General features: G+C 57.7%; 2 protein-coding genes across 6 annotated transcripts in view; one reads left to right on the forward strand and one right to left on the reverse strand.

The window, feature by feature from the left end:
* Positions 1-511: 511 nt before the first annotated feature.
* On the forward strand, positions 512-16,706 carry FAN1 (FANCD2 and FANCI associated nuclease 1). Of its 4 annotated transcripts, none has more exons than XM_079763950.1 (13): positions 512-562; positions 1,314-2,654; positions 4,588-4,728; positions 5,286-5,487; positions 6,218-6,451; positions 9,327-9,458; positions 10,874-10,982; positions 11,794-11,913; positions 13,101-13,265; positions 13,637-13,787; positions 14,536-14,639; positions 15,008-15,202; positions 15,685-16,589. In XM_079763950.1, the coding sequence occupies exons 2-13, from the start codon at positions 1,469-1,471 to the stop codon at positions 16,363-16,365; spliced, it is 3,420 nt and encodes a 1,139-aa protein (XP_079620076.1). In that variant the 5' UTR covers positions 512-562; positions 1,314-1,468; the 3' UTR covers positions 16,366-16,589. The 4 variants fall into 4 exon arrangements, with proteins under 4 accessions (XP_079620076.1, XP_079620077.1, XP_079620075.1 ...); XM_079763951.1 differs by lacking the exon at positions 512-562 and adding an exon at positions 600-618; XM_079763952.1 differs by lacking the exon at positions 512-562 and having other exon boundaries at positions 1,025-2,654; positions 15,685-15,813; positions 16,448-16,706.
* A 134-nt stretch (positions 16,707-16,840) lies between these two features.
* MTMR10 (myotubularin related protein 10) overlaps positions 16,841-26,681 on the reverse strand; it is a 30,363-nt gene continuing 20,522 nt past the window's right edge. For both annotated transcript variants that reach the window (XM_079763953.1, XM_079763954.1), the window contains exons 12-16: positions 25,049-25,119; positions 23,798-23,967; positions 22,350-22,520; positions 21,426-21,608; positions 16,841-20,908 (exon numbers count right to left, since the gene is read on the reverse strand). In XM_079763953.1, coding sequence (XP_079620079.1) covers positions 20,312-20,908; positions 21,426-21,608; positions 22,350-22,520; positions 23,798-23,967; positions 25,049-25,119 — 1,192 coding nt within the window. In that variant the 3' untranslated portion in view covers positions 16,841-20,311. The remainder of the gene's footprint in view (positions 20,909-21,425; positions 21,609-22,349; positions 22,521-23,797; positions 23,968-25,048; positions 25,120-26,681) is intronic.

Raw genomic sequence — 26,681 nt, forward strand, 5'->3', positions numbered from 1 at the left:
CTGCCATTCTGCGTGGCTTGGTGATTTCACAAGGACCTGCGCAGTCCTGCGAGAGGGAAGGGTGCCTTTGTCCAGCGTGTTCACACTGTGGGCGCGCCCCACCCATCAGGCACTTGGCAGCTGTCTCCGTCACCACGTCAATCATCAGAGAGAGGTCCTAGTCGCATAACTTGTAGTACAGCATACTGTTATCATTGTTCTATTTCATTATTAGCTATTGTCAATCTCTCATAAATTAAACTCAATCATCCGTGTGTATTTGTAGCAAAGTCTATGCAGGGTTTGGTACTATCCGCGGCGGTTTCAGCCATCCGCAGGGGGCTTGGGAGGTACCCCAGGAATAAGGGGGGCGCTGACCTGACCGACTTCGACTGCCTTGTATCATTCCTTTGCGCTTGGGGTCACATCTCCTGGAACGCGGCGTGGACAGCACAGCACACCCCTGCCTCCCAGGAGGAGGGGAGAGATCGATCACTCGGGCCTCCGCTGGGCGAGCCTGTGCGCGCCGCGCCGCGGGGATCGGCTGGTTGTGCCTGGGCGCGGTGCGCGGAGCCCGAGGGAGGTGCGGGGCGCAGGGGGCGCGGCGGGGCCTGGAGGGAGGGGAGCGGGCGGCGCGAGGTGGCCGGGCTCGGAGGGAGGGAGGGAGGGAGGGAGGGGGGCGGAAGCGGGGAGGCCCCCGCGCGGTGGCGAACCCCCAGGCGTGCACCCAGGCGCGCGGACGCGGCCCCCGGGAGGGAAGGGCCGGGCTCACCCCGCGCCCGGGGTGCAGGCAGGAGTGACCCGGGCCGTCCCCTCTCCTGGAAACAGTCGCCGACGCCATGGTTTTAAGAAGGGGCCGGGTGTAGTCACATCGTCCCTTTTTTTTTTTTTTTAATAAAAAAAAATATGTTTTATTGATTTTTTTTTACAGAGAGGAAGGGAGAGGGACAGAGAGTTAGAAACATCGATGAGCAAGAAACATCGATCAGCTGCCTCCTGCACACCTCCTACTGGGGATGTGCCCGCAACCAAGGTCCATGCCCTTGACCGGAATCGAACCTGGGACCCTTCAGTCTGCAGGCCGACGCTCTATCCGCTGAGCCAAACCAGTTTCGGCTCATCGTCCCTTTTTTAAAAAACGGATCATTGGGGGGCTCAGAGCGAGGGCCGGGAGGTCACCCGAGCCCCGTCCCCGGCCGCCCCGCAGGCGGGTCGCACGGAGGTTGCACGGGGACCTTTGCCGGTCGCGGTCCCAGCTTGTCCTGAGCGACACCCGGTGCAGGCTTTCCAGCTCGCTTGGCGCCCCTCTGAGCCGCACGTGCTGTATTTTGCAGGAGCGGGAAGCTGACTGAGCGAATAATATGAAGGCCAACGGAAGCCCGCCTTTCCCTCTGTCCAGCCAGGGAAGGCCCAGGCAAACCACGGCTCCCTTCCCCCGGGGCTCCCCTCTGCTTTACCGCCTGGCACCCCCCCAGGTCCTCCAGGCCTCATGATGCCCGGAGGGAAATCCCCGGCCAGGAAAAGGCCCCGTCGAAGTCTGTCCAGCAGCAGAACTAACAAAAATGGACCGAAGCCCATTGTTCTGTGTTTCAACAACGCGCCGCCGGCTAAACTGGCCTGCCCGGTGTGCCGTCAAATGGTGCCCCGCTATGACTTCAACCGGCACCTCGATGACCTGTGTGCTCACCGCGATGGCGTCACTCCAGAGGCCCCCGTAGAAGTGACCGATGCTACCGTGGGGGTAACACCGGAGAAGTCCTCACCATCCAAGACAAACTCAACCCCCGACCAAAGCGGCTCGGCAACAAGGGGCGTCAAAAAGCAGACGAGCCCCTACTTTAAAGGCACTGGGGACGGCGCGTGCCCAAATCGAGGCGCGGAGCTGGCATCTCGGGACGTCCGAGTGGTTCCCTTGGGCAGCCTGGCGTCTAAATTATCCAGAAGATGCGTGCAGGCGAGAGGGGCCGTGGAGAAGGAGGAGGCCGTGGCCGGTCACACTGCTGCGGTCAGGATGGTGGGGCGCCCTGCGGAGGCGGAGGACGAGGATGGGGGTGTGGGGAGCAGTTCCCAAAAGGAAAACGTGCTTTCCTGCGATTCTCTGAGGGAGGAAGACACTGTCCAAGGTGCTGCGTGGACGGCAGCTGCAAACCCCAAGCCTCCCCAGGACGGGGGCAGGCCCACCCTCGCTCCTGCCTTCCCAGAGAATGCGCCCGTGGTATCGCCCCGACGACCTCCTCCGTCCGCTCCCGGGGACCGCCTGGCCAAGCAGGAGGGGATGGAGCGAGGCGATGGTGAAGGTGCCGGGACACGGGAGGCAGGTGTTGGTGAAGAGGTCGGAGTGACGGAGGCTCCGGCATCTAAAACGCAGCTGTCCCCTCGGGAGGCGCAATCTCGCAGTTCTGCGCAGGACGCTGCCAAGGGGAGGAACTTGCACAAACTCCCTCTGGAAGGTGCCGGCGGCGGTGGCTTAGAGGATGAGACGGCTGGCGGGGTCCCTTCGGGGCCGGGGTCGAGCTGTGGCGGTCCTGGGGGAGCAGCCCCCGCGCCGGCCCGCCACCCTTACTACCTCCGCAGCTTCCTGCTGGTGCTGGGAGCCGTCTTTGAGAACCAGGACGACAGCATGCTGTTCGACGAGCAGGAGAAGGGGATTGTCACCAAGTTCCATCAGCTGTCAGGTATCGTAAGCACCTGCTCCCGGGGTTTCTCCTGTCTCCCGTTTGCTGGCCGGACTCGGGCCGGGATGTGACGAGCAGCAGTCTAGTGGCCACAAGGCGTCAGTGTGGTTTTGAGAATCAACTGGGAGGGCTCAGAGGAACCAGTCTTCCCATGGCTTCCTCCAGGGAAGGACAGGTATGGAAAAGAAGCGGGGTTTTTGTGCCCTGTGAGGTCTGTGCCTGGAGTATCCTGCCTTCATATGTATCCAGCAGGCCCTCCGATAATGTTGTGTTTTAATATATTTATATTGACTTCAGAGAGGAAGGGAGAGGGAGAGAGAGAGAGAGAACCATCAACGATGAGAGAGAATCGTGGGTCGGCTGCCTCCTGCACGCCCCACACTGGGGATCGAGCCTGCCACCGGGGCACCTGACCGGGAGTCGAACCGTGACCAGGATCCTGGTTCATAGGTTGATGCTCAACCACGGAGCCACACCGGCCGGGCTCCAATAATGTTTTGTTCATCATCTTTTCATTATAATGCTGATGAGATGCCATAGGAACTAAACTCTCCTTTATACCCATTATTCTACGGTGAAATTGGTTTTGTTACACTCTTAAAAGTCGCAGAATTTATTGATGTGATTGACAGGTGGCAAACAGCCTTTTCTGGATTAAAAAGTAAGAGTGAGCCCTGACCGGTGTGGCTCAGTGGATAGAGTGTCAGCCTCAAGGGTCCCAGGTTGGAGGCAGCTGATCGATGTCTCTCTCTCATCGATGTTTCTGATTCTCTATCCCTCTCCCTTCCTCTCTGTAAAAAATCAATAAAATATATTTTTAAAAAAAGTAAGCGTGACAGTGCGCCTTCGCAAAGCGCCCTTTGCGTTCTGAGCGGCCCCTCGGGCCAAGGCAGCTGTTCGGTTTCTGCACAGCCTGTCCTCAGGAATGAAGGCAGAAGGAGAGAGCAGACCACGGGACACTGAAGCAGGCTTCCCCCCCGGCAATATTTTAGGCTCCTGGACCCGGCCTCTCGGAGTCTGGGCGTGGAGGAAATGGAAGCGTCCAAGCTAAATCGGTCCATTTAAAAACATGAGCCTGGGCCTCGGCTGCTTGGCCGCCGGCGGTGGCTCTGGGCCAGAGGTCCAGGTTTGCAACAAAAGCCGCCCTTGTGACAGCCGCACTGTTTACCCAAAGGGGCCGAGGTGGAACAGAGTCCCTCCCGAGGCGGGAACAGCTCGCGAGGAGGCCACACTGACCTTGGGTGCTGCGTAGCCAGGTCTGACTTCTCAGGAGCTGTTTAAAAACCCGGAACGTTACTACTCACGTTAAAGGGGAAGGTTTTTGTTTTAAGTTCACACGGTGGAATTATTAAGGAATCCCTTTTGTTGTTGTTAATCCTCACGCAAGGATATTTTTTTCCATTATTTTTTAAAAGAGTGGAAGGGGGGGAGAGAGAGAGAGAGAGAGAGAGAGAGAGAGAGAGAGAAACATCGATGTGAGAGGGACACATCCACGGGTTGCCTCCTGCACGTGCTCCCACTGGAAATCAAGCCGCCAACCCTTCCGTGTGCGGGCCGATGCTCTAACCACTGAGCAACACCCTGGCCAGGGCCACCCCCTCCCTTTCGTGGGAGAGAAAATGAAGTCTCAGGAGAGTACCACACAATTCACAAGTGGCAGAACTGGCCCCGGGCTTTCCATCTGGGCGATCTCCCCGTCCCTGGGGGGCAAGCACACAAGCAAAGAGACATTCCCCATGGGGACTTTCTGTTTCAGACACGTTACATCTTCCGCAGGAAGAAAAGACTTCCGGGGGGAGATCAGGGGAGGAGGCGTATATGTATTTCTAGTGGCGTATATTTTACCTCGGTTTTAAAAAGCAAATGATAACCTGTACGTTGTTTTGGAGAAGAAAGATAACACTTTCCCCTCTTTTTTGTCACCTGCTTGCAGATAGCGCTCAGAAGTTATACGTCAGACTTTTCCAACGTAAGTTTGGCTGGATTAAGAGGCATAAGTTGGAATATGAAGAGATCGCCGCTGACTTAGCGCCCGTGGTTGGAGAACTGGAGCAAGCCGGCTTTCTGCAGACAGGTACGGTTCATCCAAGGAAATGTAAGATGGAAACAGGACGCGAGGAATTGCATTTCTTTGCCTTTAGGGTAATGAGAGAGTGCACTTGTTTTCTTCTTTGTTGTTGCTAATCCTCACACAAGGACATTTTTTCCCATTGATTTTTAGAGAGATTGGAAGGGAGGGAGTGAGGGGGAGAGAGAAACATTGATGTGAGAGAGACACACTGATCGGTTGCCTCCTGCACGTACCCGACCTGGGGCCGGGGATCCAACCTGCAACCCAGATACATGCCCTTGGCCAGGAATCGAACCCGCAACCCTTCTGTGTGCGGGCCAACGCTCTGACCACTGAGCACGCCAGCCAGGGCAGATCTCCGTTCCTTTCTAGTGAGAAGTAGGTCTGTTATACCTTCTCTGAGTTCTCTGTCTTTCATACCCTGAGGTCACTGGTTGGGCAAACGGACATTTCTACCGCGAATTCCGTTTCACGTGCACCTCACGATGCCTCCTTAGAGCCAGTACCGCTAGAACATGCTGTGACCCTTTAAAATGTTCCTTCTGGAAAAACCGTTTCAGAATCCGAGTTGCGAGAACTCCCCGAGGTGCTTGACCTGCTTTCCGCTCCTGAGCTGAGGACCCTGGCGAAGACCTTCCACCTGGGCCACCCCGGCGGGCAAAAGCAGCCGCTGGCCGAGGCCCTGCTCAGACTGGCCCGGCAGCCCGCCGTCTGCGCCTGGGGCAGGAACCCGCCCGGAGTCGGGGCGGTCATCTTGAAAAGGTCTGGCTGGCTCCTGTCACCGTGAAAGCATTTAGAAATCCTGATCGCGCACACTAACCTCTGACAGGCAGTACCTGCTTTTGAACTGTCATCACTGATTTCACTTTGCAATGCGATTGGGGAGTGGGGAGAGCCCTCGTTCATTCCACGAGCCTGGATTCCTTCATGGCTTGTTACTCATAATTCCTGCGACACCATCCTAATGCCTGAGGCCACGGAAAATCGGGAGGCGAGAGAATGCAGGCGATAGGCCTCTGGTAAATTCCGGTATTTTTTATTCAAGAAAAATGCAGTTCTAACTACTGTTCTCGCAGGATGTAAGAGTAAACGATTCAGTCATTTTTAAATTTTTTTTTTGAGGGGGGGACTCTCCATTAAGCATAATACTTAGTCTAAATTGTCCCTGGAGTGAGAATCGCTAATGTCAAACGGGCGATACTTTCACGCGTTTTCCTTCTAGTTTACACAGTCACGACCAGCGTCAGCCCCATCCTGCTCTCTCCTGGAGCCCCCGGTGCGTGAAACCACTGGGAAAGGAAATGTCGCTGAGGCCACCCCGAGTCCCTGGGGGGCTCTGGGCCCCAGAGATGGGGAGACAAGCTGCAGGGTCACACAGCAGGAGGGTGGGTCGCCTGGAGGCTGAGAACAGCGAGCACCACTCCCCCCCGCTCCCCCCAGTTCTGTTGCACCTGAAAATCATCTGATGTCCGTGTCATCCTCTGTGTCTCAGAGCCAAGGACCTGGCGGGCCCGTCGCTGAGAGTGTGCCGAGGCCCCCGGGCCGTGTTCTCCCGGGTCCTGCTGCTCTTCTCCTTGACCGACTCCCCGGAGGAGGAGGACGCCGCCTGCGGGGGGCAGGGCCAGCTCTCCACGGTGCTGCTGGTCAACCTGGGCCGCATGGCCTTCCCTCGGTACACGGTCCGTCGGCACGCCCGGGTCTTCCAGGACAGAGACGACCTCCTCAGGTCAGCGCTGGGTGCTTCGCCCTCACGCAAGTTCCCTCACTCCTCTGCCAGCCGCAGCACAAGCCCGCATTCACAGTGCACACACCCTGAGGCTCTACAGAGAACGTAGCATGTGCTCAGCCCGGCCCGTGTGGCTGAGGTGGTTGAGTGTCACCCTGTGAACCAGGAGGTCACGGTTGGTTCCCAGTCAGGGTTGCGAGCTTGATCCCCAGTAAAGGCATGCAGGAGGCAGCTGATTGGTGTTTCTTTATCTCCTTCTCTTTTCCTCTCTGAAATCAAGAATATATATATATATATATATATATATGCACACATACACACTGAGTGGCCAGATTATTATGATCTCTGAACGCATAATAACCTGGCTACTCAGTGTATATATATATACTAGAGGCCCAGTGCATGATTTAATCATGCACCTGGTGCACCAGCGGGCTGTCCGCCGGTGCCCCAGGCCTTCCGAAAGCCTCCGGCGCTGCGGAGGCTTTCGAAAGGCCTTGCGCCGGAGCAGACAGGCGGCCAGGTCCCCCGCTTTGGCCTTTGATCGCGGGGGACCTGTCCGGCTGGCTGTCCGCAGGCGCCCCAGGCCTTCCGAAAGCCTCCGGCGCTGCGGAGGCTTTCGAAAGGCCTTGCGCCGGAGCAGACAGGCGGCCAGGTCCCCCGCTTTGGCCTTTGATCGCGGGGGACCTGTCCGGCCGGCTGTCCGCAGGCGCCCCAGGCCTTCCGAAAGCCTCCGGCGCTGCGGAGGCTTTCGAAAGGCCTTGCGCCGGAGCAGACAGGCGGCCAGGTCCCCCGCTTTGGCCTTTGATCGCGGGGGACCTGTCCGGCCGGCTGTCCGCCGGCGCCCCAGGCCTTCCGAAAGCCTCCGGCGCTGCGGAGGCTTTCGAAAGGCCTTGCGCCGGAGCAGACAGGCGGCCAGGTCCCCCGCTTTGGCCTTTGATCGCGGGGGACCTGTCCGGCCGGCTGTCCGCCGGCGCCCCAGGCCTTCCGAAAGCCTCCGGCGCTGCGGAGGCTTTCGAAAGGCCTTGCGCCGGAGCAGACAGGCGGCCAGGTCCCCCGCTTTGGCCTTTGATCGCGGGGGACCTGTCCGGCCGGCTGTCCGCAGGCGCCCCAGGCCTTCCGAAAGCCTCCGGCGCTGCGGAGGCTTTCGAAAGGCCTTGCGCCGGAGCAGACAGGCGGCCAGGTCCCCCGCTTTGGCCTTTGATCGCGGGGGACCTGTCCGGCCGGCTGTCCGCAGGCGCCCCAGGCCTTCCGAAAGCCTCCGGCGCTGCGGAGGCTTTCGAAAGGCCTTGCGCCGGAGCAGACAGGCGGCCAGGTCCCCCGCTTTGGCCTTTGATCGCGGGGGACCTGTCCGGCCGGCTGTCCGCAGGCGCCCCAGGCCTTCCGAAAGCCTCCGGCGCTGCGGAGGCTTTCGAAAGGCCTTGCGCCGGAGCAGACAGGCGGCCAGGTCCCCCGCTTTGGCCTTTGATCGCGGGGGACCTGTCCGGCCGGCTGTCCGCAGGCGCCCCAGGCCTTCCGAAAGCCTCCGGCGCTGCGGAGGCTTTCGAAAGGCCTTGCGCCGGAGCAGACAGGCGGCCAGGTCCCCCGCTTTGGCCTTTGATCGCGGGGGACCTGTCCGGCCGGCTGTCCGCAGGCGCCCCAGGCCTTCCGAAAGCCTCCGGCGCTGCGGAGGCTTTCGAAAGGCCTTGCGCCGGAGCAGACAGGCGGCCAGGTCCCCCGCTTTGGCCTTTGATCGCGGGGGACCTGTCCGGCTGGCTGTCCGCAGGCGCCCCAGGCCTTCCGAAAGCCTCCGGCGCTGCGGAGGCTTTCGAAAGGCCTTGCGCCGGAGCAGACAGGCGGCCAGGTCCCCCGCTTTGGCCTTTGATCGCGGGGGACCTGTCCGGCTGGCTGTCCGCAGGCACCCCAGGCCTTCCGAAAGCCTCTGGCAGCCATGGTACAGACGCTGAGCTCGCGGCGCCGCCGCGAGCTCAGCGTCCTTCTGGCCCAATCAGCTACCCCGGCCACCCTGAGTCCCGCCCCCTGCGCCTCCTGCTGGCCCAATCGTGGGCGTAGCGGAGTGATGGTAATTTACATATTACCATTTTATTATGTAGGATTAGAGGCCTGGTGCATGAATTCGTGCATGGGTGGGGTCCGGCCAGCCTGGCCAGGGGGAGGGGACATGGGCGGTTGGCCGGCCTGCCTGCTGGTCGAACTCCTGGTCGAGGGGACAATTTGCATATCAGCCTTTTATTACATAGGATATACACTGAGTGGCCAGATTATTATGTGTTCAGAGATCATCATCATCTGGCCACTCAGTGCATATCCCATATAATAAATTATTATGCGTTCAGAGATCATAATGGCAGGGAGCATTTTTTAAAACGTAGACATTCGCACAAACCTGCCTTGTGACTGTTGTTGGCACACACATGAGGCTGAAGGTGAGTGCCCTCCTGGTAATCAGACTCCCGACAAAGCTAATGCCAATGTACGTGCTTATACCCGACTCGGCCCGTGACAGACAGAAACTCCCCGTGTCTGTTTTGGGACATGGGTTTAGGGGACATTTGGTGTGACTGGCAAGAGCAGGTTTCTGGGCTGCCCGAGTCCTCTGAGTGACAGCGGCCCATCCGTATGGCAGGTAGACGATGGGACAGGTCACGTCACCGCGCGGTGGGAACCCTGTTCTCGCTCTCGTCCCCTGTGTTCGTTCTAGGCCACGCCAGGGAAGCGACAGGTTCAGTTATTACCGGAATAAAGTTTAAATCCTTCCCATTCTTTTGAAAGACACGCGTTCGCCCTTCTGAACTGGGTCTGGTGGGAGGGGCAAGTGTTTCCCGTGAATGCTCACTCGCGTCTGAAGCTGAGATGGCGTGGGATCTTCCCCCAGGTACGCAGCCGCCGCCCACACGCTGAGTGACATTTCCGCCGCAATGGCCGCTGGGAACTGGAAGGAAGCTCACGCGCTCTGTCAAGGCGCCAGGAGGGACTGGAAGGAGCTGAAACACCACCCTTCCCTGAGGTGAGGTCTGGGAAGGGCCTCACTGACCGGCTTGTTCCTGCCACGTGGGGTGACGGTCTTCATGGAGCACCTTCTGCTTCTGTTCTGTGGTCAGCCCTGCCATGGAGGCGCCTTTCCGAGCTGCTCTGCACAGAATCAATAGAAGGAAAGGTCTGAGTTTGGGGGGTTTCATATGATGCAGATCCCTGTGCAACACACAGTCATGTGAGCACACGGGCGGGGGCGGGGGGGGGGGAGCTGTTGGTGGCCATCCCGGGGTGCCGGCTTCCCCACCTATTGCTCAGCCGAACTCAATGTGCGGGGAACCCAGCAGCAGACAGATGTCCTGGGAAGCCCGCGTGCCAGACCTGTTCTCTCAAAGGAAATTCAAACATAGGTTATTCTGAAAAAGAAAACTGAATTGGCCCGGCTGGTGTGGCTCAGTGGTTCAGCATCAACCTATGAACCAGTTCAATTCCCGGTCAGGGCACATGCCTAGGTTTCGGGCTCCATCCCCAGTAGGGGGCATGCAGGAGGCAACCGATCACGATTCTCTCTCATCATTTACGTTTCTGTCTCTCTTTTCCTCTCCCTTCCTCTCTGAAATCAATAAATATATATATCTATAAAATAGATAAATATGCTAATTAACCGGGACACCCTAACGGGTCGATGGACTGGAGCAGGTTGCGTGCGCAGTGTTGGGGGCGGGGCAGCAGGGACCTCCACACGCCTGCACTGGGGGAGGGCCTGATCAGCAGTGGCCGTTGCTGCTTCAAGGGCCGGAGAGGGAGTCAAGGCCAGACCGGCGACTTGAGGGTGGGTGGCGCCGCGCGATTTCAAATTGCACGCTGGGCTCCTAATATATATATATATATATCAACTGAATTGAACATTTCCTTCCAAATTTCAAGGTCACAGCACATGATCCTTTATTCTTATTTATTTTTATTTATTTTTTAAAAATATATTTTATTGATTTTTTACAGAGAGGAAGGGAGAGGGATAGAGAGTTAGAAACATCGATGAGAGAGAAACATCGATCAGCTGCCTCCTGCACACCCCCCACTGGGGATGTGCCCGCAACCAAGGAACATGCCCTTGACCGGAATCGAACCTGGGACCCTTCAGTCCGCAGGCCGACGCTCTATACACTGAGCCAAACCGGTTTCAGCTGTTTATTTACTTTAGAGAGCGAGGAAGGGAGAGAGAGAGGGAGAGAGAGAAACATCGATGTGAGGGCGGCACGTTGCCCGCCTGCCTCCTGCTCGGCCCTCCTGGGGATGGAGCTGGGGAGCCAGGCATCGCACACAGGCCACAGCATCGCAAATAGATACATTTTCCTAAAAGATATGCGTTCAGCCCACTGTGTGCGCTCATGCCCGTCTCCCGGCAAAGGCACCGGTGACCGAACCGCGGTGCACGCCTCCCCACAGGCGCCACGAGGACCTGCCGCTCTTCCTGCGCTGCTTCACCGTCGGCTGGGTGTACACCAGGATCCTGTCTCGGGCCGTGGAGATCTTGCAGCGACTCCACCTGTATGAGGTGAGGACACGGACTTCTGCCCGGCTTTTGGGGATGTGTCCGCGGCGAGCTGCGGAGGGCATTTTCCACGGACACGTGTGTGGGCGGCCTGCGGGCTCCTGGGCCGGTGGGAAGGTGGCTGGGTGGCCAGCTGTTTTGCGAGTTGACGAGTGTGCCCCAGTCCAACCTGAGGGTCATGTGAGCTCGTGTGGCACCGGGGAGGCCTCCGACAAGCTCGGAGGGGAGGCCCCACATCTGCCGTGTCTCCCGGACGGCTGTCAGGGACCGTCTGGCATAACTGAGTCACAAACCCGAAATGCGGTGGTGTCCTTTGTTACGCCAAGCCGCGTGCGCTGGCTCAGGGTGACCTCTGTCACGTTCGGCATCCTGTATTGGAAAATGGCGTTTCTCAGAGGTTATGCCAAAGCTGGGTTCCTCACCTGAGTCCCCGAATCCCAAGAGGATCCGTGGGCGGGGCTCTGGGGAGTCTGTGGACCCCACACTTGTGTGTATGTGGATCCTGCCCGCCCCAAACTCCTCCCAGGGTGACCTGCTGGGTTCCAGGATCGGGTGGGATCATGGCCCCCGACCAGGGCTCGCTGCCTGAGCTGGATCCTGTGTGGCCCGCCGGTGACTTGTCTGCAGCGATGTCGTGCAGTGCTCACAGGCGGCCGGGGACCTGGTGGAAAGTGGGGAGCCTCGGGGAGCTCGGGCCACTCCGGGGCGACCGCGGCCTCCGTGCAGGATGGAGCTGGGCTCTGCACATCCGTGGCCAGCCTTATTTACCTCCGGTGCGCGCGCGTCTAACGAGCTTCCTTCGTTGTCGCCACAGGAAGCGGTCCAGGAGCTGGAGGAGCTCTTGTCCCAGAAAGTCTATTGTCCCGACAGCAGAGGCCGGTGGTGGGACCGGCTGGCTCTCAACCTCCACCAGCACTTGAAACGCCTTGAACCGGTACTCAGTCATTCGATGGGAGGGCCAACAGCTAATACCTTAAACACCAAATGTTTTTAAAAATATATATTTTTATTGATTTCAGAGAGGAAGGGAGAGGGAGAAACATCCATGATGAGAGAGAATCATGGATCAGCTGCCTCCTGCACCCACCCCACTGGGGATGGAGCCTGCAACCCGGGCCTGTGCCTGACCAGGAATTGAACTGTGACCTCTTGGTTCATGGGTCGATGCTCAACCACTGAGCCACACCGGCCAGGCAGGACATTATTATTATTTTTTTAATCTTTATTGTTGAAAGTATTGCATATGTCCCCCTTTTCCATTGACCCCTTCCAGCCCGCCCCTGGCGCCGGCCATTCATTTTGTAAACCTTTGTCCGTGTTGTCCGAACCCGAAAAGAAATAACAAGGTCGCTAACCCAAGCATGACAATGAAGGGAGCGGGGCTGGCGGTGGGGCCTGTGCTGGGGTTTAGGACTGATCACGGGTCAGGGGCCAGGGGCCAGGAGAGCTGGACGCCTCGGCCCTCAGCAGGCGCTTTCTGCTTGGAAACGGGGGTTTGTCCCCCGCTGCACGGGGCCTCGAGGTGCTGGGAGTCCGTGCAGGCACTTGGTGAATCACTGCCTCGGGGAAGCGCCGGGCCTCGCCTCTGAGCAGGCCGCCTGCTCTCCCGGGCGCTGGTGTTCTCTGGCGGGGACCCGGGACGTGGGGGGACCTTCTGCGCCAAGCAGCGTGGGGCCTCCGAAGGCGGTGGCAGCTGCGTCCCTGCCCAGTGGCAACAGTGGCCCTTTGTGCGGCCGCCCGAGCCCCGCCCGCCTCCGTGCCAGCCTGGCCTTGGCCATGAATGGAGGGCTGTGCCCCTGGGAGCCCGCTTCTCCCGGCAGCACATGAAGTGCGTCAGGGTGACATGGGGCGGAAAGACTGGCCCTGGGCCTGGAAACAGCATGGAGTGTTTTCTCTGCCTCCGCCTGGAGAGGCGCCTCGTGGCCGAGAGCGGCGGGCGGGAGCTGTTTTCTCTCCCGGAGGAGGGCGAGGTGCTTTGGCCAAAATAGCAGCAGAAAGCACCTGCCGGCCACCAGGCCCCGGGGGAGAGGCTGTGCTGAGGTTGCTGCTTCTTTCACTGTAACAAAGGTTCAGGCGTTGACACCTCCCCCCGCCCCCTTTCCGGGACCCCGTTCTTTGTAGGCGATCAAGTGCATCGCAGAAGGGCTGGCTGACCCCGAGGTGAGGACGGGGCATCGCCTGTCGCTGTATCAGAGAGCCGTGCGCCTGAGGGCGTCGCCCAGCTGTCGGAGGTACCGGCACCTCCTCCAGCAGCTGCCGGAAGTCACCGTGCAGGACGTGAAGCACGTGAGTCCCCGTCCTGTGGGGTCTTCCCGAGTGGAGGCAGCCAGGAACCATTCGGGTGTCGCCGCCTGGTAGCCTTAGGCCGGGCCGGGCTGGCAGGCGGGCTTGCTCAGGCCCTGGGTTGAGCGACTTCCTGGAAATCCCCGGGGTCAGAAGCTCACAGCCTTTGCCCGTGTCACCTTCTCGGTCAGGGCGCCGGGAGAGCAGCTCTGGGCCCACATCTCCCCCGGGCCGAGGCAGTGACCTGGGAGGTGCCACTGTGGGGGTCACCCGGCCTCAGAATGGGTAGCTTGGTGGGCATGTGGGACGGGGGGTCCCCAGGTTTGCGCCCTGCAGCTGCAGTGAGGCTCATGGCCGTTCTGTCGCCGTCTCAGGTGAGCATCACGGGCCGGCTGTGCCCGCAGCTCGGGATGGGCAAGTCCGTGTTTGTGATGGAGGCCGGGGGGCCCGCCGCCCCGGCCACTGCCCTGTGCTCCGTGGAGGAGCTGGCGCTGGACCATTACAGACGCAGCGGCTTCGACCAAGGTAACTAACGCACGGCATCTCTCCTGGCCCCCGGTCACCGTGACGTCAGCTGTCGCCCACCACCTGTCGCCGCCGACAGCGGGGGCAGGCCTTGGGTCGGGCTGAAGGACAGACAGGCCCGGGGGTGGCAGCACAGGGCACCAGAGAAGGTCTAGAAAGAGCAGGGACTTGCATTCCTTGCAGAGTGAGCTCGCTCCTCCCAGGTGAGGCGGGAATCAGTCAGGGACCAGCAGGGCTCTGTCTCCCTTTCCAAGAAGTGGGTGGCATCACCCCGCTGCTCCGCGGCACTGCACTTTGAGAACCACTTCTTCACGGCTCTGACATGTGCATGTGACTTTCCCAGGGTTACTGAGACCCGCCTTGGCTCCCGTAGGTAAGCCACGGAATATAAGAAATGAGCCCGGCCGGTGTGGCTCAGTGGTTGAGCGTCGACCTATGAACCAGGAGGTCAATTCGATTCCCAGACAAGACACATGCCTGGGTTGTGGGCTCGATCCCCAGTGTGGGGCGTGCAGGAGGCAGCCAATCAGTGCTTCTCTCTCATCATTGATGTTTCTCTCTCTCCCTTTCCCTTCCTCTCTGAAATCAGTAAAATTAAAAAAAAAAGCAAAAAAGCAGCAGGAACGGCATGAGAGTGGCATCTGAATCCAAGATGGCTCTGTGGTTCCCTTAGCATCGAGGAGGCTGGTGGTGGTGGTGGTGTTCAGCCAAAGGAGACACGGGTCTGTCTTGTGTGTGGCTTCCTCAGGGATTCACGGGGAAGGCTCCACCTTCATCACGCTGTTCGGCCTCCTCCTGTGGGACATCATCTTCATGGACGGCATCGCAGACGCCTTCAGAAACGCCTACCAGGTAACGGGTCCGGCTCCAGCCCAGGGGGTGCTCGCTGGGTGAGCAGACGCGTCTGCACGTCCGTGATTCACGCCCACTGGGCCCCGTGTCGGCGGCCGTTCGACGCCTGCCTGTTACGGTCTCCTGTCACGGTGCTCACTCCAGTCGCAGCGTTCCGTTAGAAACGGTGGTGGATCTGCAGCCTGGACCGTGTTTGAGCCCGTCGGGTCCAGGTGTGCGCCAGGTGCCGTCCCAGGTGCTGCCGCCTGTGCCCAGAGTCCCATGCTGTGTGCATGCCTCTTGAGAAAAAGGACGCGCCCGTTTAGCCAGATGGGCCCGTGTCCGGGTGTCACGTGTGGAATGGTCTCTGACGCGTCGGTCCTCACCAGGCATTCCCGCTGGACTTGTGTACGGACAGCTTCTTCGCAAGCAGGCGGCCGGCCATCGAGGCCAGGCTGCAGCTGATCCACGCCGCCCCCGCGGAGCGCCTGCGAGACTGGGTGGCGGCCACGTGGCAGGCCCAGGAAGGCAGGGCGGCGTCCGTCGTCAGCTGGGACCGCTTCACTTCTCTGCAGCAAGCTCAGGTGAAAGTCTGCACGCAACACACACACACACACGGATGTGTATGTGTGCTTGCATGCATGCATCTGTGTATACACACATGCATATGTATCTGTGTGTGTGCATGTGTGTATGTGACAGTATCCCAGCCCCGATGCCAGTTATCCATGGGGACATGTCAGGGCACCCAAGCCCCGGTTATGCCTTCTCCCGAGTTGACAGCTTCCCTTTGTCTGACCTTTGGCCCCGGCAGTGAGGACGCTGTCCCCGTGGCTGCTGGCCTCTGCAGGTCATCGCTGTCACATTCCAAATGGCTTCCTCACTGCCCCCAGGGTTTTCCCGGCGGGCGGAGATGGTGACTGACAGAGGAAAGCTGGCTGGCAGAGCTGCCGGGGGATTTTCACCAGTGGGATTCCACGGAGTCCTCCCGTCTCGGGATCCCTGGGAGTATTCCAGGGCCTGGGGCGCCGGGGAGTGGCTGCTGACCCGTGTGTTGTGTGTTCAGGACCTCGTTTCCTGCCTGGGGGGGCCCGTCCTCAGCGGGGTGTGCCGGCGCCTGGCCCAGGACTTCCGACACTGCCGAGGCGGCCTCCCCGACCTGGTGGTGTGGGGCTCCCAAGATCACCGCTTCAAGGTCAGTGGGGCCAGAGTGGACGGTCGGATCTGTAACTTGATTAGCGGCTTCATCCACGGCCACAGTCTAGCCTTTTCTCGCCTGGTTGTTGGCAAGACTGAATCCCTAGAGAACTCCTGGACTGAGGGCCAGGGCTCCTCGGTGGCGGGTGGCAAAGGCCTCCCATTCCTTGCGCGTGGGCCTCTCCATGGGGCAGCGTGTATGAGCACACAGTCAGTCTCTCCTCACCTGGTCCCCCTTCCATCCCATCCTTTGTGCTGTGTTCTGTTAGGAGTGAGTCACCAGGGACAGCCCACACGCAAGGGAGACCTCTGTGGGGGTGCACACCGGGGGGCCGGGGGCTGGGGGCCGGGGAGCTGTGGTGTGGGCGAGGCACCTCCCTTGCCTCTCAGGTTTGGTTGCCTTCTTGTGAGTTTTGTGACTGAGAAAAACATTCTGGACACAAGTCCTTTATCGGATATATTTCGCCCACCTATGGCTCGTTTCTCGCTCTCTCAATACTGTCTTCTTCAGAGCAGGGGTTTTACATGTCGACAGTGTGTAGTGGGATGAGCCATTTAAATACCCAGTGGCAGCCACTCTGGGTATTGGTTCTGTTTCCGTGGAGACTAACCCCTGAAAACTGCTCTTCCAGCTGGTGGAAGTCAAGGGCCCCAACGACCGCCTCTCGCATAAGCAGATGGTCTGGCTGGATGAGCTGCAGAGGCTGGGGGCCGACGTCGAGGTCTGCCACGTCACGGCCGTTGGGGCTAAGAGCAAAGGCCTGAACTGAGAACTGTGGGTGGGAGTCTCTGTCACATGCGGGTCTGAGATTCTCAAAAGCATGAGTATAAATCAATTGCATTTAAATGTGATTTTGGTACTGTCACGAATAAACCTGATGGTAAACTTGGTACTGGCTTGAATACATGCGTTGATGCCACATAGCAGGCCGTGAACTTATGAAAAGATGAAAACCTTCATGGCCATTTTAGGATTGGAGGCATCTAAGTTACAAAAAAAAACCAAAAAAAAAAAAAACCACAAAAAACCACCACCAACAACAAAGGAGACGACTCACAGCTTTTATAAAAGTAGCTCGCACAAGGTTTCCTTCTCGCTTTATAATTATCCAAGAAGGGCATAGCAGTGGAAATTCTGATTTCTTTAGCAATTAGAACACCAATTGTGAGCAAGTTCCTCAGTACATCGGTCAATGCTCACTCTTATTCACTGGGCCTGCGTCGCCAAAGGAGTGACCATCTTTATCAGGGGCCAGTCCCTTTCCGTCCTTCCTGGGAGCATCCTCGTGACCAGATGGGGCAGTTTTCTGTGCAGACTGGAATTGAACCCGGGACCCTTCAGTCTGCAGGCCAGCACTCTATCCACTGAGCCAAACCAGCCAGGGTTCAGACTGGGCTCCGCCAGTGGGAAGCCGCAAGCTGGGGAGGTGTGAGGCAGGCGACGTGTCCGACGGCAGGCCCAGGAGGCAGGAGTCCTGGGGCCATCGGGGAATGTTACTCCCAGCCTTTTAATTTATTAGATGGAATGGCAGGTCAGGCCATGGTCCGTTCATACCCACATGGCCTTCACTCAGCTGGTTCTGAAGTGGCGTTAAACGTGTCGGTGATCACTCAGCTTTAGAAGCAGGAATGCTGAGTGCATCTCTCCCTCTCTCACACACACACACTCACACGCACACACACACTCACACACACACACACACTCACACTCACACACACACACACACACTCACACACACGGACGGCTGGAAGGAAACGCCTTGGCTTCCTGAGCCACTGCCCTTGTGGATGACGCCACGCGGACACCACGACCAGGTTCTGTGGAGTTTATTCGCGGCCAGAACGCCCTCACTCTCACTGGAACAAGGCCTCCCTCCCGGCTCCTCTGCTTCCCCTCACGTCAGTCCCTCCGGGCACCAAGGCTGAGCTTTCTCGCCAAGTCCCGTTTAGCTGCTTGAGTGACGGACAGCAGGCCGGCCGCCGCAGGGTGGGGCCCGTGGTGCCCACCGTTAGCCCCGGTTAACAGACTTCTTAAATAAAGTTAGACGTTTTTGGTTTTAAAATTGGTTTCATCACGAAGTAACAGGAAGACATTGTACATCTTTACGTTCCTACCAGAGTCCAGGCTGCGATGGCGCGGCCCAGGCTTCGCACGCAGGGCTGCGGGCCGAGTGGGGCGCTCTCTGGCACGGCGCACGGAACCCCCGGGACCTGTCGCCCCGTCCGCGGTGCTCCGAGGTGCCGGGCAGCGGCGAGGGCCAGGACTTAGGCTGTGACGGTTGTTCTTCATATTCTGCCCAGTGAGCTGTGGCACAATAATCATGACACAACTGTCCAGCAAGATACAATGAGAAACCATACTTTACATATGATTATCATACAAAAACACGACATTTCCTATCGAAACAGTATTAATAGTACCTAGTTGTTTAAGTTGCAAATCAAAACATTACTGAAGGAGCTGAAATCAACGTGCGGAGGAAGAAGATGAGAAGTGAGAATCAGAGCCCGCCCCAGAGGTCACCAGTTCGCGCTCTGTCACCGTAAGGAAGCAGCTTCGTGGCAGGAAGGATCAGTCGTGTCCCGTGGCAGGGCGATCGCTGTGTGTCCTACGGGGGGTGGGACAGGCTCCCCAAAAGGTCTGTGAAGTGTTCAATGGCAATGACTGCTACTGATGTCAACGGAGAAAAGCCCTTTTCCCCCAGGCCACGGACTGGCAGGAACACGGGGTGTGTCCGCCAGATGAATCTCCTAAGACACAGCAGGAACGTCTGTCCCTTTGATTCCAGACACGTTATCTAAGTTTATAAAAGGCAGATAATTCAATAGAAATAGCTATCTGTGACGTATAAAGGTAAAACATACTTTTGAAAACACCTGTTTTAGAAAAGGAAGTCAGCGAACTAGACGCTGTACTATAAAAAATTTATAAAAGCTTAGGATGGCAGCTTTAACAAAGTCACAGCCAAACTTGGAAACATTCACCCTTTGAGCGGAATGAGGGTGCTGGGGGCCTGGTGCTGACGTCACCGCCGGCGTGAGCTGGGCTCTGGCCACGCGGCTTTGGCTCTCGCGCACAATTTCAAACAAGGGAGCTTCAGACCAACACTCCTCTGCCCGTCCCCTCTGGATACTGCTATCAAAAGCCGTGTGTGTGTGTGTGTGTGTGTGTGTGTGTGTGTGTGTGTGTGTGTAGGCCTCTTGTTATTTATTAAAGTGGCAGGATTCCCAGTGGCCATTTTTACTACTCTTGTTCTCTACTCCTAAGCGTTTTACGAACTTTGTCTGAACCCTAGCTGATTGGGCTCAGTGGATAGAGTGCTGGCCTGCAGACTGAAGGGTCCCAGGTTCAATTCCAGTCAAGGACACATGCCTGAGTTGCGGGCTCAATCACCAGTGTGTGTGTGGGGTGTGCCTGAGGCAGCCGATCAATAGTTCTCTCTCATCACTGATGTTTCACTCGCTCTCTCTCCCTTTCTATCTGAAATCAATTAAAATTTTTTTTTTTTAAAAAAGACTTTGTCTGAGGGACTTTCGTGCTGGTGGCCTGACTCAGGACCCCATTAGTGATTTCCCAGAGGAAGTGTCCACAGTGGACCACACTGGACATTGGAGGGGAAAGCCCTCCTTCTGGGGGCGGGCTCAGTGTGGATGGCCTGGACCCCACAGACCTGCTGTGTCCTTGGGGACTTCCGGAGGGACGGAACGTGGCTTTGGGGACTCCTGTCTATTGGCATGAACTTACTTAGTGTGAAAAGCCTGTTTCAATGTGCAGTGGGATTTGAACTCTCTAACCGCAAAAACAAATTCTATTTAACTGTGGTACTCATACCTTCATATTAGCGTCAAAGGCACTTCTAAGTTCCATTATGTTATCTACAGCAAATGCTTCTTAAAGTTCACAGTGCATATCGTTTTAAGGCTAGTCCTAAGAAGGTAAGGGCAAACGCACGATTTTAAGACACAGTGATCTCCGGTCCCAAAGCGATGGAAATCAATTACAGTGCTGGACATTGATCCCCGGTGAGTTCAACTAGAGGCGATAGAAAGGTACCAGAGAGAGACACCAATACCTCCTGATGGCTGCTGGGGGTTAGCGATGCTCCCTGAAAAGAGGCTACACACTAACTTCGTCCTCTCCTGACCTGTGCTTCTCTGGTTGCTCATCGGAGGGTCGGGTACCCTCCCTAGGCAGCGGGAGAAGGGGTGCGGACACCACCTGATTCACGTGATCACAGTAGTAAGTGTGGAATGCCTGCCTGCAGATCAGCAGTGAGCCGGACCTAGACAACGGAAAAGGACATCGAGACCAAAATGAATGCCTGTCTCCTAGAAACAGCGAGGGAAACACAACTCAGCACGTTTCCAACATTAGTGCAAATCTCAACGGTTATTCTTACATATAAAATTATTAGGGCTTCAAATGCCTAGGTTAGCAACTTAATTCCGAGGGAAAACATTCCTAGCTCCTCAAAATGTTCAGAAAATACTCCTTTTTAGTCTTCGTTTGCCAGTGTCTCCGTAGATAGCCAGATTTTGGCCCCACTTAAAAACTTGCTCAGTGGCGTTCCTGAAATGCTTCGCCGGCAGAGGTTGCCGACTGGGGAGAAGGGAAACGAGGAGGAGAGGAACTCCGGCGTGCCCGAGGTGTCGTGGGGGCCGCGGGCCCGGAAGTACATCCGGCTCTGGTCCAGCTCGGCGTAGCAGGCCTCCAGCGGGCCGGCCCGGTGCTGCCGGAGCGTCCTGCTCAGCACGTCCACCTCGTCGGCCAGCAGCGAGAGCCGGTGGAAGGCGGTGATGAAGCCCCCGCGATCGATCTGGGCCTCGGGGACCCAGCGGAAGTAGCACAGTTTCCAGAGCTTTATGTGCGTGCCCGACAGATGGGGCAGGAGCACGCCGTGCAGGTCGGCCGGTTTGCAAAGCCACTGTCGGAAGAACTGCTCCAGGCCGCCGTCCTGGCCCTCGGCGTGCGGAGGCGGGTCCGGCCTCGCTTGCAAGATGAGTGAGTTCCTCCGTGGGAGTGGTTCTTGGTCACCGAGGAGTCCGTTCCGGAGGGAGGCCGGCACCCCCCGCAGGGTGGAGCTGTAGTTTTTCTGTGAGGGAGAGAGAGGTTAGCACGGTCCGGCTTCCCTTTAGAAAGACAGCCCAGGTGCGACGGCAGTAAACCCTCGGGGCTACGAGACGGGTGGGGCTTCGGCCTGGGGGACTGAGGTCCTGCCCTCGCACTGCTCCTCCACCGCTCCTCCACTGGGGGTGCTTTCCCAGGCCGGACCCCACCAGCCTGCACGGGTGGGCGCTGACAGCTAGCCGTTACTTTGCCTAAGTGCCAATTTCTAACATTTCTGGCTTGGACCAAATCCAGCCTGGCTGATTCTAGAAGGAACATCAGGCAGTGGACGGGTCTCGGGAGCGGGGCCCCCAGGCCCAGAGCTGTGACCCGCTGACTCTCAGACGCTGCCCACGCTCCGGGGGCCTCCGGTGCCGAGGAGGAAAGTCACATCGGGTAAAAAGTGCCCGATCCCGCAAAGCCTGCCCTGCAGACTCGTCCCGGGAGGGAGCTGACGTGTAAGGCTGTGCTGTGGCGGGAGTTTCCGGGGTGCCCGTCATTACCTTGGTCCGCTTGAAGGCCTTCACGGAGCTGTTGCGCACACAGGGCGTGCTCCTCCCGACGTACAGGGGGTTGTGGAAGAGGGTGCGGTCCTTCGCGGTGAACTGCAGAGACCAGTCCCACACCGAGGGGAACTTCAAACCCTTCTCATCACCCAACTGGATGTTCTTGCTTATGGCAAATTCCTGCAAAATAGAACGTTTGAATCTCTGAAAAAGATACCAAAGGCTTTCTCCCGTGAGTTCCTGGTTTGGGATGGGCCATTCATTCGTCACCACACAATGGACTGTCAGACCCAGAGCCACGCGGCCCACGAGCGCGGCACGGCTTCCCTCCATTCGGGCACCTCAGGCCCGAGGACACATCACACCCTGCGTGAGCGAGCACATGCTCTTCCTGAAGATGGAAGGAAGCTGGCCCCCTGGGCCACGGGGGTGTTCTATGAGAAGTCAGGTCTCCCGCATGTGCTACCGCAAACGTCCACGTTGTCTTACAATTGCAGCCTCTTACCCCGTAAGCCCATGACCATACATTTATGCGGTTACCTGTCAGGTATGAAACTGTCTTTGCTGACGTGCATATATGCATAACCCATGGACACAGGCAACAGGGTGGTGAAGGCCTGGGCCAGGGGGCAGGGGGCAAGGGTGGCTGGAGGGCTCAGTGAGGGGAGAGGGGGGACATATGTAATATTTCAACAATACAGATTTTTTTAAACAATTTTTTTAAAAAATTAAAACTAAAGCTGCCTCTGGATGGAGCCGCTGCCATCCATCTAAGTGGAGAGCCCACGTCGCCTGTCCAGGGACCGCAGTGCAGGGAGGGGGACAGTTTTAAGGGACGTATTTGAAATGCACAGCCACCTGTCCCTCGAGTCGCTCTCAATAAAGTGTTAGCAGCAGCGCCGCCCGCCGCAGCGCCCTCACCGTGCTCTGCTTCACCCGCTGGTGCGGGGAGTTGAACAGGAAGGTGCCGAACAGGGAGATGCGGGTGCTGTCGCCCAGCACGGCCAGGTAGATCTCGGAGAACTCGAAGGCGGCCGGGTACTGGTCCAGCAGCTGCCACGTGGCGTCCAGGAACAGCAGGAACAGCGGCGACTGGCACGTGGAACCAGAAGTGGGGTTACTAACCGCGTCCTTCGCTTCACACACTTCAAATTCATCGCTGACGTGAGGAAGACATGACTGACAGAACCCTTGGCCCAAAGCCCCGGCCCGCAGCTGAGCTAGGGTCCGAGGACGGATGAAGCAGCTCCTGTCGCCCCCGGGGAGCTCGTTCGGGGGACGAGCTCCGCAGCCCGCACTCCCCGAGGCGTGCGAAGGAGGCAGCGCACCAACAGGCGTGTGCCCGCAGCACGGGAACGGAACTGGGCGGGAGCCTCGCCCGACCCACTGATTAAGCACATAAAACCCACAGGACACCCACCCAAAACCCGACTCCGTAAATAGCTTTCGGTTGACCCTGCAGGCGCGGCTTCCAGAAACGTCCCGGAGTTTCAGAAAATGACGGGCATCCCAGGCCACAGGCCGGGCCCCACGGACAGCCACGGTGCCTCCTCCGGAAACAGCCCGGCGACAAGACCTTGCAGGGCCGCTCGCAGCTCCGCGAGGGGTCCGAGGCGGCACTGACCCCAGCCTTGACCAGCATGACCCCCTGCACTTCCATTCTGGTTCCCCCGTTTTTAACGGTGTCCCGGGCAGCGGCAGCGCCCTTGACCCGTCAAGGCGGTCCCAGCGCCTGGAATGTTTCCGTGGCGATGGAAAAGCCCCGCCCGGGTCTGCGGCCGGGCGCAGTGCGTCTGCGACAAGCCCCCCATCCGTAACACAGGCGCCCGGGGTACGAAAACGTGACATTGCCAAGCGGGGTTTCCAACAACCTAACGTGCTGGCCGTCTGCTCTGCGGAAGAGGGAACGCATCTCTTCAAGTATTTTCAACTTGGAGAAACGCCACAGCCACTCTTTAGATTCCACTTGTGCAGTGACATGACCTGCAGCACATCCCCACGTGGGCTCAATCCACTCGTCAGTCCCGGACTGCGGGCTGCGCCGTGTTACGTGCAGCATTTAAAAAGTCCCCCCGTCACCCGGCTGGCGTGGCTCAGCGGTTGAGCATCGATCTATGAACCAGGAGGTCAGGGTTCGATTCCCGGTCAGGGCACATGCCCGGGTTGTGGGCTCGATCCCCAGTGGGGGTTGTGCGGGAGGCAGCCGATCCATGATTCTCTCTCTCATCATAGATGTTTCTCTCTCTCTCCCTCTCCCTTCCCCTCTGAAATCAATAAAAATGTATTAAAAATAAAATTAGAAAGCCCCGTCCGTCCCAGGGGATCATCTCCCCGCCCCCGCAGACGGGTGTCAGCATGAGCTGTGTTACCTCCTTCTCCGACCTCTTCAGGTGGTTGCACCTGTCCAGGAACTGGTACCCCGACATCACCCACTCCTTCTGGATCAGACTCTGGAACCCGGGGATGGTCCTGAAGTAGGGATCCAGCATCACTTGCACAAGAGACGCAACAATGCAGCTCAAGTCTCTGCCCTCCTCCTCTGTCAGAAACGGAGAGAAAATGAGGACACGGAACAGTGCGGAGGACGGGAAGGAAGGGAGGGTGGGCGAGTCTGTGTTCTGTGAGGGGTCAGCAACTCTCAAACAGTAGGCTAAACAATTTTCTTAAATAAACGAATAACAAAAAGCCCTCTAAAACTGTATACTTACTAAGAATTACTGACTTCCACATTCAGAAAGGGTGAGTTTTGCAGTGTGTAAGTTGTACCTCAATAAACTTTAAGAAAACACATCTGGTAAGGCAGTGGTAGTCGAGTGCGGGCCGTTTGCATCACAGCAAACGCCGGGCAGGCGTGCCGAGTGGAACCGAGCAGCGGCTGTGACACCCGCCGGCGAGCGAGACGCTCCCCACGGGCTCCACGTGCCCGAGCTCACATCTGACTGTCCCGCCAACCGCGGCCGGAAGAGTGCACGGCTACTGCTCCCGGGCTTTTAAGTATCTTTACTGAAGCCGTGGTATTGGAGAGCTGGCAGGAATACTGTGAGCTTCAGCAGCACTGTGTACTCACATCCTATGCAATGTGACTTAGTGTATCATCGGGAAGCTCGTGGTTTATCAAACCTTATCCATAAGCTTAGCAATTCTATTGGCATGGAGTTATACATTTTGCTAACGGAAAGATTTTATATTGCAATCATTCCTGCTAACCAGCAGACAAATTCACATTACTGGCTATCCGAGTAGGTCAATTTCTTGGCACCAAACTGTCTCTTTAGAGGCACACTGAGCCGGAGCCGGAGCGTTCACACCACCATCGGTATGAATGAGGCAGACAGCACGATTACAGAGAGCATGCTTGGCCAAGACTGACACTCGGCGTGACTCCACAAGGCCTGGGAGCGCCTTCCCCAGCACAGGGAGGAGGATGCACACTGGCAGGAAGCTGCCTCCCTCCTGCTCGCCCACATGCAGTCTTTGTGCCCGTTCCGCTCTAATGTGTGAGACCTGGAGTGTGTTTGTGGCAGTGTCGTCAGTAAGAGACGGCTGAGATTACAGACACGGATGTGAACGTGGACGGTGGTGCCCACGCTGGCTGGTGACGGACCACAGGAGTGAGTTACCTTGAAGGACCACAGAGACCCGCCTGCTTTCTAGGGTGTACACAAGTTCTGCTGAGTGTCTCAGGAATGCCCTGGGGAGTGGAGAGAAAAAATACTGTGAAAAAAACCCATTTCCACTATAAAGATTTTTTTTTTTTATAAAGATTTTTTTAAAGTCCTTGAAATCAAGCAAATCTAATCTTTCACTATAGTACCAGTGATGGCAAACCTATGACACGCGTGTCAGCACTGACATGCGTAGCCATTTCTGATGACACGCGGCCTCTGAGGCGGCCACATGCCGAGGATGAAACATTTGCTGCTCCTGAGGATGAAACATTTGCGAAATAATGTTTTATCCTCAAAGTGACACACTACCCGAGTTATGCTCAGTTTTTTGGCGAAGTTTGACACACCAAGCTCAAAAGGTTGCCCATCACTGCACTATACACATTTGTATTCTCCATAACCTTTGTGAATTTCATCAGTATTTATATGATTCTTCAACAGAGGACAGTCTGGTTTTTATATCAGGGAAATTCACTGACCTTTTAGAGAAGGAAAGAGTTGACTTAGACATTCTTGAAATGATGAGAGACAGAGATGGAGAGAGATCAGGGGCTGCCAGGGAACGGGGTTGGGGGGAGTGGGCGTGACTCTAAATGGGCAGGAGGGAGCCTGTGGTGATGGGGTTGTCCTTTGACTGTGGCAGTGCTCACAGGGATGTAGACATGTGATAAAACCACACAGAACGCTCCCCAAACCCTCCTCCCCCGCCACGAGCATGTATAACTGCTGAAGTGAGGAGGCCTGCAGCCTGTACCCTGCCGATTTCCTGGCTGCCGGACCACAGCCAAGTTTCGTAAGATGCGGCATGGCGAAGGCTGGGGGAAGATGCTGGCTCTTTGAACTCTTTTTGCACCTCCTGTGAGTCTGTAATTCTCTATCTATATATAAAACCCTAATATGCAAATGGATTGGACGGCGGAACCGAACAACCGGTCGCTATGATATGCACTGGCCAGCAGGGTGTGTGTGCGGAACATGGCAGGGGTCAGCCCCAGAGGGATGGTGGAGCAGGTGAGCGGGAGCACCAGACCAAGGTGGGGCACGCTGTTATCGGGGCAAGCCTCTGGGGCTTACTGAAAATTCTTTGCTCCCGTGCACCGCGGTCCCACCCAGCACTTGCACCTGCTGCCGGCCAGGATCACTCGGCACCATCAGCGGGTGCAAGCGGCGGCTGCCAGCCCTGATTGCCCCTCAGGGTTTCTCCACCTCCCCCTGCTCCTGAGGGGCGATTGGGGCTGGCAGCCGCCGCTCACACCCACTGCCAGTGGCCAGCGCTGGTCCTGATGGCTTGGTGCTGGCAGCAGATGAGAGTGGCGGCTGCAGCCCTGATTGCTCCTGAGGGCTTCTCTACCTCCCCCTGCTCCTGAGGGGCGATCGGGGCAGCAGCTGCCGCTCCCACCTGCTGATGGCACTGGCCCCGCTCACATGCGCTGCTGGCACCGGCCCCAATTGCTCTGTGCCGTCAGTGGGTGCAAGCGGGGCCGGCGCTGTCAGCGCATGGGAGTGGCGGGGGCAGGAGTGGGTCTGCCGGCAGATGGGACCGGGGGGGGGGGGGCCTTGGTGGGAGGGGCTGGGTGGGGGCGCA

The sequence above is a fragment of the Cnephaeus nilssonii genome (assembly GCF_951640355.1).
Source record: "Cnephaeus nilssonii genome assembly, chromosome: 24".
Classification (NCBI taxonomy): Eukaryota; Metazoa; Chordata; class Mammalia; order Chiroptera; family Vespertilionidae; genus Cnephaeus; species Cnephaeus nilssonii.